The 15,316-nt window shown below is 39.0% G+C and overlaps 3 protein-coding genes across 3 annotated transcripts in view; all 3 read right to left on the reverse strand.

The window, feature by feature from the left end:
* Window positions 1-3: 3 nt before the first annotated feature.
* On the reverse strand, window positions 4-2,131 carry tmem14a (transmembrane protein 14A). Its single transcript, XM_020091894.2, has 5 exons — window positions 1,890-2,131; window positions 1,513-1,589; window positions 1,324-1,425; window positions 768-855; window positions 4-656 (listed from the first exon to the last, which is right to left on the reverse strand). The coding sequence occupies exons 2-5, from the start codon at window positions 1,580-1,582 to the stop codon at window positions 614-616; spliced, it is 303 nt and encodes a 100-aa protein (XP_019947453.1). The 5' UTR covers window positions 1,583-1,589; window positions 1,890-2,131; the 3' UTR covers window positions 4-613.
* A 1,134-nt stretch (window positions 2,132-3,265) lies between these two features.
* On the reverse strand, window positions 3,266-13,523 carry agpat5 (1-acylglycerol-3-phosphate O-acyltransferase 5 (lysophosphatidic acid acyltransferase, epsilon)). The gene is made up of 8 exons (XM_020091866.2): window positions 12,680-13,523; window positions 12,059-12,128; window positions 11,863-11,978; window positions 11,668-11,757; window positions 10,701-10,791; window positions 9,723-9,884; window positions 6,440-6,563; window positions 3,266-5,726 (listed from the first exon to the last, which is right to left on the reverse strand). The coding sequence occupies exons 1-8, from the start codon at window positions 12,896-12,898 to the stop codon at window positions 5,501-5,503; spliced, it is 1,098 nt and encodes a 365-aa protein (XP_019947425.2). The 5' UTR covers window positions 12,899-13,523; the 3' UTR covers window positions 3,266-5,500.
* Window positions 13,524-14,276: 753 nt separating this feature from the next.
* The window catches only part of mcph1 (microcephalin 1), a 28,146-nt gene continuing 27,106 nt past the window's right edge, over window positions 14,277-15,316 (reverse strand). The window contains exons 14-15 of the mRNA XM_069538465.1: window positions 14,811-15,048; window positions 14,277-14,711 (exon numbers count right to left, since the gene is read on the reverse strand). Coding sequence (XP_069394566.1) covers window positions 14,659-14,711; window positions 14,811-15,048 — 291 coding nt within the window. The 3' untranslated portion in view covers window positions 14,277-14,658. The remainder of the gene's footprint in view (window positions 14,712-14,810; window positions 15,049-15,316) is intronic.

Raw genomic sequence — 15,316 nt, forward strand, 5'->3', positions numbered from 1 at the left:
ACATTTAAGTAGTTAGAATACTTCAGTTTAATATCCTGCAGCACAAAACTGATGTAGAAGTGTAAACTGTAAACTGCCAAGACAAACAATTACACCCACAGAGGTCATGTACATCTGTTGTGCCTCCAGTGCTGTGAGCGAATACATCAGTGTATAAAGACAAAATTAAATAATATAAACTCACAAGGTTTAAAAGAAAAAAGGTTTGACTTCTATTTGAGAGATTTATTTCAAAAATGTTGATTTTAAATCAATTCTTCACACCCACTGGAAGCTTATATAAGGTTTCTGGTCCCATGAAACTTAATCCTGATCATGTATTTAAACAGGTGATGGTTTTAACAACAATGGTTTTAATGTAGTGACTGATCAGTGTATTTTTGTATTTGATGGAAATAATGAAATCTACAAAATAAGCTTCAAATCCTGTTACTGATGGTTTGGAATGAACTCTTTCAAAACAGGACACATTTAAATACCAAGCTGTCGTATCAGTGCATGTTATTACAAGTAGCAGATGTCTGGTTTTAGTGTGCTGACATGGAACGACGTTCTCTTAGTTCATCGAGACACCGACAGTGTCTCCTCAGTCTGGTCGGGGCCGTTCCTGCACTCAGGCCATGATCAGGAGCAAAAGTCGAAACACCATCAACAAACTGCAAGAAAACAGACGAAAGGCCATGAAGGAGCCACTAAATCAACAAGTGTGAATTGCGAAATAGCGTTGCACAATCTTCACATTGCACAACACATATCTGCACGCTGACCTTAGCCCCGACATAATCCCAGCAGGCAATAATTTTCCAGACTTCTTGTATCTCATTCCCATGACTACTGCAAGGGTTCCAGAGGCAACTGAAAGACAGAACCAATGGCGTGTTAGTGGCTGGATATTAAAACCAGTTCTCTTTGGTCACTGTAAAAATTATAGAGAAACACAACAGTTCCCACAATGAGCAAACACTTTGCTGACTGCGGAGAGAAAAAACTCCCTCGTTAACTGGAAGAAACCTCGAGAACCAGACCCAGTGAGGGCGGACATCTGCCTTGACCGGTTGGGAGAGGTTGGGAGCAGAGAAAAATGGGTAAGAGAGGAGAGGAGAGAGAGAGAGACCAGGGGGAGAGAGGAGAGGAGAGAGAGACCAGGAACAGTTGTGTAACCATCAGGTTTCAGCTCTGACTAGTTATAATGAAAACAATAAGACTGACAATTATGGATGATAGCAGCAACTCTTCATATGATAATAATAATAATAATAATAATAATAGTTATTGTTATGTCTGGTATCGTGAATGTATGAGAATGATCCTTTCCATACTCACTCAATGAGACCTTAATGTCCTTTGGCTCATTAGAGATGTTGTAGGCACCATAAGCAGCTAATCCACCAAAGACTAACCCAGCCATGAGGGACATCACGCTGCCTGCAGTGAGACACATGAGGACAATCAGGGTCCATCCTCTCATACATCGATCGAGCGGCTGAGCTTTTCTCTCAAGTTTCTTTCAACCTTTTCTCTTGTATCCCATGAATCCTCCGAGGGCGATGGCCGCAGCGTAGCTGAACCCGATCCAGTCCATCGCTAAACTGCACACAGGGAGACACTTGACTTCCACACGTATTACACTGACACTGGTCGTTTCTTTAAGTCCACACGTGAATCTATTCTCATCATATCTCAAACAACAAGTTTACTAAAACTCTCCTCCATCTGCCGGCAGGACGCCGGAGAGGCCGCTAGATGTCACTGTGATAAAAACATTCAACAACAGAGGAAGACTTTCACGGACATGATCTATTCTACACTCACATCGACGCTGACTCAGCACACGCTGAGGCGCTGTCTTTAGAAAGTTGTTGTGTTCGTGTGTGTGTCTTTGTTTTTACCTTTGAGTGGAAACAACAGCAGCAGCTCAACGTTACCTTCGATCTGTCACTGCACTTCCTGGTTGCTGCCGCACACTAATGCGCATGCGTGATTTGTTAAATATGCTGCGTTCGCCGGCCGAGCTTAAAGTGGGAATTCAAACATCAACAAAATAAGATATTTTCATTGGTCAAAATAGAATTAAACAGATTAATACTTGAATAAAATGCACACATACGATACATGTACTAAATCATCACCCAGTTTTAGACACAACGTTGACCATTTAGAATTTAATTTAAATATCTATGAACTCAAATGATTATTACAAAGTTTTGCCTTCCATATTAGTAACAGCCTTGGTATGTGTCTGAATGCTGATCAGGTCAGATGAAGTCCCTGCACTGTAAAACATCAGGCTGGAATTTTGAAAAAAAAAAAAAAAAAAATCTCATGTTAATTTAACATGTAAAATCTTAAATTCAAATTAATCCACCTTAAAACTTGACTAAAAATTAAATATTTGCACCACTTTGGACCTCGTGAGCGAGTTGTTTGTACTTGGTCTTTTGAGTGAGTTAGCTCAAATCATATTTTTTTAAAGGAACAAAACAGGCATGTTAAGTGACTGAACAGCATTTCCGATTGAGATTCTGACTTAACTGTGCAACACATTGCTTTATTTTGGTGATTAGATTTCATTATAATTCTGTAAGGTGATATTTGTTAACATTATATTTGTTACCATTTAGAAAAGGACTGTGTGAAAAACCTTCACTATCTGTTTAAATAGGGCTGTGTGGTTCTGATAGAAATCTCCACAAACTAAATTACACATTGAAAACCCAAGGACAGGGAGAATTATTTGGACAAAGTAAAAGTATGGGCTGTGAGTTCCTGAGCCAAAGCAAGCTGTTATGTGTTGTCTGTAGTGTTCATTGTATTTGTGAAGGTACATACACAAACAACAGAGGTGGTGTTGAGGTGAGCAGTCAATATGTTTCCTACAAGATACATTTATTTATTCTGGCCTGCAGCTGTCCCTCTGGGAGCTCAGGGTCAGTTCAGCATGATTTACTCCAGCTCTATAAAAAAAAGTGTTTAATTTATGTAAAAAAGGGAATTATACAGATGGGTTCTACATGTTTTTCCACTTGATGTAATGTGATGCAATAATGATAACCTCAGGCACCATGGCTATGAATTTTTAATCAGTCAACATAAGATTGTTCAAAATTTTGATTTTTACAAACATAAATAAACATCAGTCTAATTCCTGCAGTAAAACTTTACAGCAGAGGACTTCAGATACACTGGTGCTCCTCTAATAACAGTGGCTGAGACGTCTTATTAAACGTGTTGAGGACAGTAGGACAAAAGAGACCATTGGACTCTCCCCAAAGAAATTCACTTTATTTCACTCAGATTCCCCATTTCCAGAACGTACACACACACACATTAAAGGTTTCATCATTTCACAATAGTCCTCAAAAAGTGTAAATGCATTCTTAGAGCAAAATAAGCCACTATGAAGTGTAGACAATGTGACCGCGAGCTGCAGCGAGCAGCAGCTCCTGCACGCTGGAGGTCACCTGCTGGAATAAAGAGCCACTGTGGCCCCCTGTGGGAGGGCTGAGGACCAACTCCTCCAGAGAGAAGGCACACATTTTCAAAAACCATTGGCATTGAAATACTGTCTACGCAGAGTTTCCTGATGAGTTACAGTCTGATCTTGTCAGGATAAAAATAACTATAAAATGGCTGACAAGGGTCGTTTCAGAACGAGGAAGGATTATTCAAGTGAGGTATCAGAGAAACATGTAAAAATCATGAGATGTATTGTACCGTGATCCACTTGAGGAAAACATATGGCGGACTGACTCTAAAGGAGAACTAGATAGCAAAACTTGTAAAGTGACATGTGGAAAATGCAATGGTTTCATCTCAGTAAACGACCACAATGGACACAGTGCTTTTCACAATACAGTGATGATTATAATACAAATGGCTTTGAGTGCACAGGAACCTGTGATATTCTGTTCACATGGCTTTGTCAGCTTTTTGCTAGGTAGGTATTTTCAAGTGAGCTGTAACACAATATTAAAAGTAACAAATGGATAAAAAACTTATGGAACTCTGAATAAACAATAATAATAAAAATAGATATAATTATAAAGTATTTAGGCCAAAAATACACCTTGTTTTGGCAATGAATGATATTTTAAAGTTAAGCGATATTTGACGTCATAGAATGTCTATAAAGACGGACGAAATGATTTCTCTCCAAAAGTGAAGGCAAAATGTCTCGACTGCCAACTGGAGGATGGCTACAGTAAAGGTCATAACCTCACCTCCTCCATGTTTGTATCAAGGACATGGACCAAACTAAAAAGTCAAAGTCGAATAAGACATTTTCTTATCACACAGACGTTTGTTCAACCGCTAATTTTCCTGGCAAGTTTGGTTATAATTAGTTATTTGATGCTATAAAAAGAAAAACATTGATTGACAGTTGAGCAGACTGGCGATTGGTGGAGCTTGTGTATCGCTCCATCTCCGATTGCTACTGTTATTTTAGACTCAGTCTCCATTTGACGACATCGGCAAAAGATGTTAGCTTTCGTCTCTGGGATATTTTGGCTTCATTTCTGGATAGTGGGAGCAAGTGGAGAAGGGCTGTCCATCTTTATTTACAGTCTATATTTTACATTGGTAGAACATTTTCATCTGTAACACTCATTCCTCTATACGAGCTCACTGTGGCATCTGTTCAGCTAAAAAAAACATTTTTTTTTAAATAATAATGAATGGGTTTTGGAAAATAAGGAAAAAACAAACATTTGCTCCTTTTTTATGGCTACATTCATTATCGCTATGAAACAAGTGATGTCACTATGAATAGTTATGGTAAACATTACAGCTGGTGTCATGTTTATGAGCTCCTATAGAAGACTGCATATCATTTCTTTTATTCTACTAATGTAAAAACATCACTTAAAATGAGCGAAGTGCATAATCCTTCTGACTATTGACTTGGCATCAAAAACAGACATTTCAACCAATGTCAACTAATCAGTGCACTTCGTTATAACTGAACAGTCGTCAGGAGGCTCGTGCACTCTGTCAGTTACACACAGTATCTGACCATCACCTTTAAACGAGTTTTTAAAGAACTCGGCACACTTTGTTGACAAAAATAAATGTCATATGAGAGCTTTAGAGAGCATGCAAGAATACTAATTTGGGTAACTCCTATGAAGGGGAAAATATTTTAAGAGGGAAAATATGTTTAGAGATGTATGTAGCAATTTTAATTTCATAGTAGATATCAAAGGGGATTTCTGAGAAGCCCAATATTTGACTTTAATACAAATCCACTCATGTTTTCTCATCGTTTCAGGCTGTAAATCCGAGTAACGCGCAGGAACAAGTAGCAAAAATCTCACATTTCTGTTCAGCTTTCGGCTCAAGGTCAACATTAAGCCAGACGTGCGGGATAAAGCGCTGAGCCTCTTATCAGATAACTGCTCTGCATCTGGAACACACCTTGTGTTGTTGCGAAACAGGAAAATGGCACCGTCTCTCTACGTGTTTTTGCGTCTCACTGTGGCAGCCTCTGCTTGTCCATTCGTTAGGGAAACGCGTTTACCCACAGCCAGCCCAACAGCGTCCCATAAACCCAGGTCCTTATATACAGTTTCCTGCCATTCTCTGTCAGCAGTAATGGCAGTGTCAGTGCACCCAAGATGGTCACTGACGGGAGGGTTTTCGAGAGGTTTAGCGGAGATGGTTTGCCTTCCCCAGGGAACTTGCGGATTTTGTCTGCATCCTCCGACTCGTAGAAATCTGTGAGCAACCTTTATTAAAAAGAAAAGTGGATAACACTTAGGAATTCAGCCCATCTTAGAGATACACAGGTAAAAATCCTGATGTGAACCTGATGTAAAACTGCACCTAAGTCATATCAGGGCTTTTTTTTTTTTAATAGCTTGGTTGGTGTTATTTATTGCTGGTTCCCCTTTTCTGGACCTTTCCTATTACATATGAACTGACTTCAGGGCTGCAACAAATAATTATTTTTATTGTATTAAAATTGTTGCTTCGCTCCCCCAGCAACTATTTCAGGTCCAGTTAGTAAACAATAGTTGGGAAACCTGAACTTTACTAAGATTTGGGACGTGATCACCTTCTTTCACTCTCATGAGTTTATGTTGTTGTCAGACACTGATGATATGAGACTCTGCTGCTCTCTTGGATAGATTGGATTCATCTCTCTAGTAAACTAACAAGTTCACATTGTCTTCAATATATATTTGACTGGATCTTGTTTGGTTATTCTCGATCAACTAATATTTAGAATCAGATTTTCAAAATGATCTTGATTACTTTTTTATTCTCAGGTTTTCTAAGAAACAGACGCTAAGAATCTGCACTTGAAACTCCTGGTGTTCAAGTGCAAAACATCTCAAAACCTCAACTCACTGCGCTTTAAGCACTGATGGGACAGCATGCAATTTCAACATCATAAATTCTTCCACCCACGCACACACACTCACACACACACACTTACCGGTCCTTGATTTCGAAGCGCTCGTGTAGCCACCTGCGGAAAAACAGTGGCTCTGGGGGAATTTCCTTTATATCCACACGGTCGAAGTGTATGTGGACGCGAGGACATTCTTTGCACAGGAATTCTGTCAAACACAGAAAATAAAAGAGACTAAACAAAAACAGGAAAAGCCTTTCAGTGAAACGGCACGTAGAGTAAGCACTTAAAATCAACAGGAGGTGACAGTGATAGAGTGTAGAGCCACTGTGACACACACAAGGTCCTTCGACTCAAGAAAGTAAAGAGCTGTGAGGTGAACGCAGCTTGTTGGTCATGAGGGTTACATAACTGATTCTTTAACAGGAAAATACAGAGGTGATAATGAAATCCGGTCAAAACCTGAAATACATACAATGTTTTATTCAAGATCTAAAATTAAATGAATCAATCAAACATTCAATTGAATGTCATTTGCTTGATCATATAAATTCAATTCTCTCCAGTCAATAAGTTAAAACGTTTTCAGTCTATAGCTAAATCAAACTGTCAGGGTAGTGAGAGTAGAGAGAAAACCTGATGAGTGTCTGAGAAGGTCAGACATAAAAAAACGTAGCTAAGTGTGAATGCTCAAGGCAACACATGTATCCCCAGAGACCTTCAACTTCCTGTTTCCACAACATGCAATATTATCAGGAAACCTGGCACGACAGCCGAAAGAGGAAACTTGATCGAAGTCCACTGTGAGAGATTGCTATGCCGGTGGAGCGTGCGCCTCCATCAGCTGCTGCACATATTGAAACTGACCTTCTGCGTGCATGTGTGTGTGTGTGTGTGTGAGAGAGAGAAAAGAACAATGCTCCAAACACACATTTAAAAACAACCAACCTGGAAGAGGTGAAGGAAATTAACTGTACGCTCTCGAGTGATAAACAAGTCCTGATTTCAAAAAACAAACTGAAAATCTGAGAGAAGAAATCTTTAATACGTGGAAACATCTGTGTGCACAGAGGAAAGCAAACTGCTGGAAGATACGTGCACAGAGTTGTTTCACTGAAGCACCCGATAATAATAAACTGTATTTATATGGCACCTTTCAAAACAAAGTTATAAAGTGCTTTACAAGACAAAATTATTAAAGCAATTTAAAAGTAGTCATTATTTAAAAGAAGCTAAATAAAATGATTAATACCATTGGATAAAATTTGTGGTGTAAGGTGATTTAAAAGAAGAAAAGAAAGGTGAGACCACAAAGGCAGTAAAAGCACATTTAGTATAATATGTTTTTAAGAGCGTCAGCCAGTTTGATCTCCTCTGTGAGTTTGTTCCATAGAGTGAGCGCCCTGACAGAAAAGACCTGGTCTGGTCTAGTTTGTTGAATAGCGAGCAAATTCTTGGATGAGGATAAAAAAGTATCCAAAATGATTAAGTAATAAAAGTAATCGTTTCTGTTCTTTGATCTGAAACATTCAACTTCTAATATTTAGAATGGAGAGGGTCCTGCTTCTCCCAGTCCCTCGTCATGTTTTATCAGATAAACACGATTTCTATTCTCTAAGATATAGTTTTATATTAAAATCTATTATTCAAATTAATTGTTCACAAACTGAATTAGTCAGCCTGGATGCAGCATAAGGTGCCACACCAGTAGATTAAAAATGTTATGATGGAAAAAAGATACAGGTTATGTTGTGTTATTTATTAATGATTGTCCAATTATCAATTAAGGAAATTGCTTGAAACCTATATCCATTTGCTCCATTATGACATCACAGTTTATCAATGAATATTGACTCAGTATTAAGTCTTCTATCTCAGAAACTGTTATTTCAGTGTTTAAATAAACACGTCAGGTTGTACCTTCACAATAAAATGGAGTGAACTGTTCACGCTGATGAGAAACAGAAGGAATGTCAATAAGCTGCAGCCTCAGCTTCCAGCTCCTGTTAAAATGACTAAAGTCACAGTCACCACATGAGGCCAGGATGTGCGTGATAGGAAGAAAGCTTTTCTGCCTCTTTCAGTTCCGTTTGCTAGAAACACGTCAATGTTTATTCCTGACTGTAGCAGGAGGTTTTTTTTATTTTTTTAAAACAACCGGGAATGCACAATAATCAAAAACTGAAAAACAGGGAGTCATGCTGTTTACAGGAAGACAGAGATGTTAATAGGTGATGTTTGCTTTATAATTAATTAACGGGGAAGTCAACACAGTGTTGCAGGATTGATAATAAACTGCCTGTGGGACTGTGGAAAGCACATCAGCTGCTGTTAGGTTCTGTCACATCGGCTGGGTTATCAACTTGATATGACTTGGGTCAGATTCAGAAACCAAAAACCCTAGTTTATATGGATCTCAGTTGGAATGACTAGGCAACTGTGTGATTGACAAGCAAACATTTGCTGGTTCAAGGCTCTGAAGTACAAATTGAATATTTTGGGATCAGACAAAACAAACCTTTGACGGCATTGCCCCAAGCTCTAGGATGTTGTATTAATCAGTGATAAAAATAATATGGTTTAACTTCTAATAAGAGCCACAGCGACAATAGCTGATTACAGCAGCTAGTGAGGTGTTTTTTTTTTAATCATGACACACAAAAAAGCCAGATTTTTGCACTGATACCTGGTATTAATAAGTGTTCCTGTTGTGTTGACTCTGCAAACACAGTTTGGATCTCAAATGGGAATAAGTTGCTGTCAACAATCATGTCACGTTCCAGAGCAGAGGAAGAATTGCCATCAATGAGTGCCATTCATTTTTTCATAGTCTGTATTTACACCTGGCTATGAACCAATCCCTGTGTGAGTCAGATACCAGATATGATTTGGCTGATCTGATTAACTTGGTTTATCTAAAATTAACATACATGTTTCCAGATGCACACAAGATATCCAGATACGGATCCGATTTCAATGGCAGTAACAGAATTTGTTATTAGAATTCTAAAAGTAGCGATGACTGAGCACAACAGATCATTCTGGAGTCGACTGATGTAAAGGCAAACAGAAGAAAAGTTTCTTGTAATATTCCTCTACACTGTGGGCTGTAATTTCGCCAAGCTGAGCATTTTCTTGATTGAATTTAGACCAGACTAAGTCCCCAATGAATGCTCCAGCCCTTCCAGTTATATATGTTCAACAAGATGTGCACAAGATGTGTTTTTTACCTTTCGGATAAAAACCCCAGATAAAAATCACCCAGTACAAACAGGTTAAACGGAGGAAATTGTAATATGTACATCTTTTTCAGGAACACACGATCTAAAAGCTGAATGTCTGTGGCTAACTTCAAATACCTGCTTACCTGGCATGGATGGTGCAGGTCTTCTTTGACCAGAGGCATCCAGCGTTCCCTCGTAGGCCACTGTGATGTCATACACGGCGTCCAGGTGGTCCTTCATCGTGTCCATGGCTACGTGAGATGCTTTCATCCTGGGTGTAAGAGTGTGCTTCAGAACAGCCAGTCCTATCGTAAAACACGAGCAGACCAGAGCATTAGGTTTATAGACAGTAACTATGAAGCCTGTCACATCTCACTGAACATTAATACAGCTTGTATTTAGTGTAAAAAAAAAGCGCATTGTAACTGATTGTGTTTGGTTGAGCTTCTGCATGGTCGATCCATCCTCTGCTTACTAATACCTCACTAATAGCAGATAATGTCATGTGCACATAGCGGCTCTGCACAGCGATTTGTTTGGATTAATGGGGGAAGGTGTGGTCAAAGCTGTGGTCCAGAGATAGGCTTAATCTCTGCTGAATGGATACAGTTTGTGAGCTGACCTGAGCAACACACTGCACAACAGCATCGTAATAAACATGATGACACATCTCATGTATTCAAAAGTAGAATTTTTAAGCTATGATGAAATGCACTGTCAAATTCAAGCAGCATGTAAAGCAGGTAATTTTACTTACTTTCTTTATGACTGACTCTTTTAAGTACTGAAAGTGAGAAGTGAATTATCTGTTGTAGATGAGCATTAAGTCAATTTATTCCTCAAAATATTGAGTTCCATAGGTTAAATATATAATAAGCCGTTTTGGAAGAAGATGACCAGTTCCTGGCACCATACCAGCGATTTATTAACGATATCAATGAATATGGCAGTTTTAAAGATGTATCTGCCTCTAATTAAATTTTTTTACTGCTCTCAGAGATTAAAGTGAGAGAAAAAGATCTGACTGAATTTTTTTTTCTTCATTCCAACACACATTGCTAATGGCAAAACAAGTAACAGAGTAGCAGCAAAGTCATGAATGGCTGATATCGTGCCAGTACCTTCTTTTGTAGCAAAAGCCTGACTGTCAGCGATAACTTTCTTCAGCTCTGGATTATACCGAGTTCCTTCTGGGAAAATGACGAGGTACATCTGTGGGGAAGAAAAGACGTTAACTTAAAGCTGCTTCACGTTTGATTCCTAACGTGAACCAAACGTGGTGGAGTTTCTGGCAAATACAGAAATTCAAGGAACATACTGTCCTGAACAAAATCTGTTCGACAAAATCTGGACAGACACTTTTATTGTCTCACTTTTTAAAAATCTATTTGGACTCTAACTCAACAATTACCAGGAAATTGTACCAATCTGTTAATATGCTTTAGCGCCAGTGGTGCACAAATAAATACTTCCATCATTATTTTTCATCTTATGCAAAATATCAAGGCTTTTTCAACAATAACTACATCCTCACATTTGCAAATGATGAAACATATGTTTCATAACTTATTTGTGAATTACTAGAACTCTCAATTAATAATGCATTTTATTTTAACAAATTATTTCAGAAAGATTTTTCAGTCAACCTTGGGTCAGGGTTAAAATATTACATTTTAAAATCTGGTTATTTAGCGACCTGACTCACTCACTCACTCACACACACACTCACACACACCGAGAGGGAAAAACACTAATCTCCCTCACTTTAATCCAAAAAAGTGATTAAAAGTGAACCCTTAGTTTCGACACCAGTTAAGACACAGTGTAACAGGACCTTCATGACTCGATATCTAATCAAGAGCAATTTTCATAGTGTTCAATTCATACACGTCAAAGCCTTAATAGGATAATAGGATTAGAGGGAATTTTATTAAATGGAATTTTTGAAGACTACTGCAGAGAAATCTGAATTCAAGTTGTGAAAGTTGAAATAATCATAAAAGAACTTTCTGAATAAATGTGAAGATATCATTTAATGTAGAAATTAAATATTCATGTGTTCAAGGGGCCAATTTAAAACATACTTACTGGTGCTCCTGATTGAGTCTGAGTGAGGAGTTTCGTCTTCATCGCTTTCTCATTAAAGTTTGCACTTCGTTTGACATAGATCCCTCCATGCTAAAAAAAACCCCAGAGAATCTGATCAGTGAAGAATGAAGTTTACATTTCATTTACATCTGAAATTCACATAATGACATGCATATACTCACACAGCAGCATTACCTGAGAGAAATACCATCCGTACAGCGGAAGCCACTTGAGTCCATCTTTAAGAACATATCTGACATGGCCAATCGCACTCTGCCTGATGGCGAGCATGTCAGCGATGATCCAGTCAGCTAAAAGAAAGGTTACAAATACTTACACTGTCATTCACATTGATCTAAGTTTATAAAAGCTGCATATTTAAATATATTACCTGTACATTGATGATTAGAAAGGTAGATGACGTTCTCTTTGTTCTTTGGTATATCTCCATATATAACAATCTACAGAGAAAGGAACAAAAGCAGGTTTACACAGATATATAGTGACATAAACACAGACACTTATTTTGTTGTTTTAATCATTCAAACTGCTTCAGGGATTTGGTTGCAGCCCAGACATGTTGTTCTACAAAAGACCGCAGCTTTTCAATAAATCCTGAGGGGATTTATTACGAAAATTTCCTTCTAATCTAATCATGCGGCCTCCAGCTGAAGGCAAGGAGCAGACAGCTTACAACACAAACAGCATCATATCAGAGTCCGAGGTAACAGCTACGACACTATCACTATGTACAAGGAGTGGCAGCAACAGGGCAGAAGAATGCAAACTTTCTTGTTCTGCATCAGGTTCTAAAGGTTCTCCCTGATCAGTCGTTTGATTTTGTTATTAAGACTTTTCTCAAATAAATAAACCTGCAAAAATGAATTGATCTGCGAGGAGTGTCCATGTCAAATCAAAATCAAGTTTGCAGGTACAACTCAGAGTGAAGGTATTTTGATGTTCAAACAATCAATCATCATCAGTTTCATCTGGATGGTGGTGGGTCACTTGCCTCCACTCCTGTGTAGTTCTCAAAGAAGAAGAGGACCATGCTCTGGTAGATGGAGTACAGTCTGTCGTCTACTCTGTGGTACACTCTCGCTGGAAGGACAGTTGACATGAGACGCCATACTCCCCACGACAGCAGGTAAGCCGGGGCTGTTCCCAGCATGATCGTGGCTGGGAACCAGTACCGCAGCGAGTGTGTGTGCACGACCAGGGAGAGCAGCATGGTCCCGACCCACTGGCTCCACCGAGGCAGCGACAATCCCTGAAGAAAGGCTCGGGGCCAGGCTAAATGACACACTATCTATCCCGCGCCACACCTGGCCCGCTTTCTGCACACCTGCCCTGACAGGTCAGCATAAGAATGCGAGGAGGCTACAGAGGCAGCGGAGAGCAGGGGGAGTGAGGAGCTAGCTCGGCTAAAGCTAATTGTAACCTTGTGTGCACACCGCAGTTAGCCGCGTCGGCTTAAGCGCTAACAGCCTCCCATACTGCGACACACAAAAAGCGAAATGACCCGCTGTTATCCGATTAGTCTCGTCATCTCAGCTCGGCGGACCGGACAACGACCTCAACCAGAACTCCGAACATTTACCCTGGAAGTTACCGGGGAGCGTTAGCGCGCGGGTTTAACGTGCAGGAAGTTTTAACTGACGGCCGCATCTGACACAAACCGTCTCCTCTGACGCGACAGGAAACAAGAGGAAGCTCAACCTTCAGCGGAGAAATTTAAAAGAGAAAGAATTGTGTCTGTTCTCCTCCAGTTTCCATCTTCCTCCACTTAGCTGCTCTGAACTAGCTTCGTGCGGCGAATGTCACACACGCCTCCCTACGTAACGACACTCCGTAACATCGGCCGAGCTGATTGGCTGAGGGATGTAGGAGAAGCTGGCCAATGGGCGTCCTGACGTTAAAGGGACATGCCGCTCTTTTTTAAAAGCGTGTCATAAAAAAGAATCTTAAAGAAAAGAGGATGACAAATAAATAAAAAGAATAACATTTCTTTTTCATTTCATTCTATCAATTTATTTATATGATATAAACTAACCATGGCCCTACTAATCTTTGTATCGTACACATTTTTGTTTTTTAGAATATAGGACAAGATGGTGAATGTCTTTTATGCTTCTGCACAATTTAAGTTACCAACTACACAGTAGATGTCAGCGTGAATCGGCCTCAGTGCTTCTTTACAAATTCTCTGGTGTCTCCGTTTACTTCAGAACAATGGCGAGTGTTACTAAGCAGATCGTGTTGGAGTTGGATGTGATAGATGTTGAAGAGCAGATACTTTTTCTCAAAGTTATTTATTATGTCTCATATGTTTTGAATCTATTTAAATCTATTTAAATTTAAACCTATTCAAATCTATTTAATCATGTACAGTGACAGCAGTGTATGTGACAAAACAAAAACTCTAGTTTACACATGTGCACTGTTATTTTATGAATTACGCTTGTTACGATCCATCTCAGTACTGTGCTTTGTCCTTTTCAAAAATCAAGTTGTTTCTACATTCATTATGCTATCATTATCAAAAAAATATCATAATTTTAACAAATATACTTGAAGAATATAAGAAAACCAATAATCAAAATCAAAAGTTTAGAAAAAAATCATTTATTAACACCAACATCATAAAACACATCTATAAAGGTTACATTAAAGATATAGTGAAGATACAGTATCATTTATCTCCATTAGAGTATTTAACTGGCTCAGAAAGTATTTTTAAAATCAGACTGTTCAAAATCAATGTGGCTCAATCTCATGTCTCAGTTGTTGAACAAAACACATTTAAGCACTCGTGGTTACTAGATAATGAAAAATAAAATTCATGTGATAAAAAAATCGACCTGCAGAACATCAAAGCAGATTCACAGTAACATGTTAAATAGTTGACAGTCCTTACAAGTAACAGGAAGCCATGGTAACAAAGCCTAGAAGTCTTCGAAGACACTGTCAAATAAAAATATTCAACAGCTTTCACTCCAAATCGTAGTTATCATATGACAGCTGCTTCAGATGTGTGATACTATCTGAAAATAAAATCACAAAAACACAGGAGAAACAATTAGTGACAGAATAAAGGTATTTAGCCTTGAACACAGAGAGAAGCAGAACATATCAAATCTTACCCAAAACCCACTGCTCCGACAGGATCCTGCTTCCCTCTGGTCTCCTGCCGCTGTACCTCCCTATGCAGATACCCGCCTGCCGTATAGTTTTACACACTGTTCCTCCACAGAGCTGGATCAGCTCAACCAGACTCTGAGTGGGCGGCTGGGAGTACTGGGACACGAACATGGCCGGTTGACCTTGGAACAGGTCCTGCTGGTGCTCCCCGGCAGACAGGTGCCTTTGGAGACGACAGATCTGAGGAGACACTGATGGTTAAACACCTGACAAATGAACTTCCTCTCTGTCCTCCCTCTGCAGGTACTGCATCTGTGACTCCAGAGCTGCAGGAGCTACTCAATGCTTATCCTATTATTAATTATTCATAAGCTGTTATCAAATGTATAATTGGAACTGCTACTATTACTGTAGTATTATCAAAATGTTTTAATAACATAAAAAAATAAATTAAACTGAGGCTTGATATTCCATTGTTTAACCATGAAAAAGAAAACACATAGACAAC

Source organism: Paralichthys olivaceus, chromosome 14 (genome assembly GCF_024713975.1).
Source record: "Paralichthys olivaceus isolate ysfri-2021 chromosome 14, ASM2471397v2, whole genome shotgun sequence".
Classification (NCBI taxonomy): domain Eukaryota; kingdom Metazoa; phylum Chordata; class Actinopteri; order Pleuronectiformes; family Paralichthyidae; genus Paralichthys; species Paralichthys olivaceus.

What these genes read in the sequence shown, in the direction of transcription:
- tmem14a (XM_020091894.2), bottom strand. Translation starts at nt 1,582, where the DNA reads ATGGACTGGATCGGGTTCAGCTACGCTGCGGCCATCGCCCTCGGAGGA. An exon ending in GGACATTAAGGTCTCATTGA is followed by an intron (nt 856 to 1,323) that starts GTGAGTATGGAA and finishes TCTGTCTTTCAG; the next exon opens with TTGCCTCTGGAACCCTTGCA. An exon ending in GGGATTATGTCGGGGCTAAG is followed by an intron (nt 657 to 767) that starts GTCAGCGTGCAG and finishes GTTTTCTTGCAG; the next exon opens with TTTGTTGATGGTGTTTCGAC.
- agpat5 (XM_020091866.2), bottom strand. Translation starts at nt 12,898, where the DNA reads ATGCTGCTCTCCCTGGTCGTGCACACACACTCGCTGCGGTACTGGTTC. An exon ending in AGACTCAATCAGGAGCACCA is followed by an intron (nt 10,792 to 11,667) that starts GTAAGTATGTTT and finishes TCTTCCCCACAG; the next exon opens with ATGTACCTCGTCATTTTCCC. An exon ending in ACCTGCACCATCCATGCCAG is followed by an intron (nt 6,564 to 9,722) that starts GTAAGCAGGTAT and finishes TGTGTTTGACAG; the next exon opens with AATTCCTGTGCAAAGAATGT.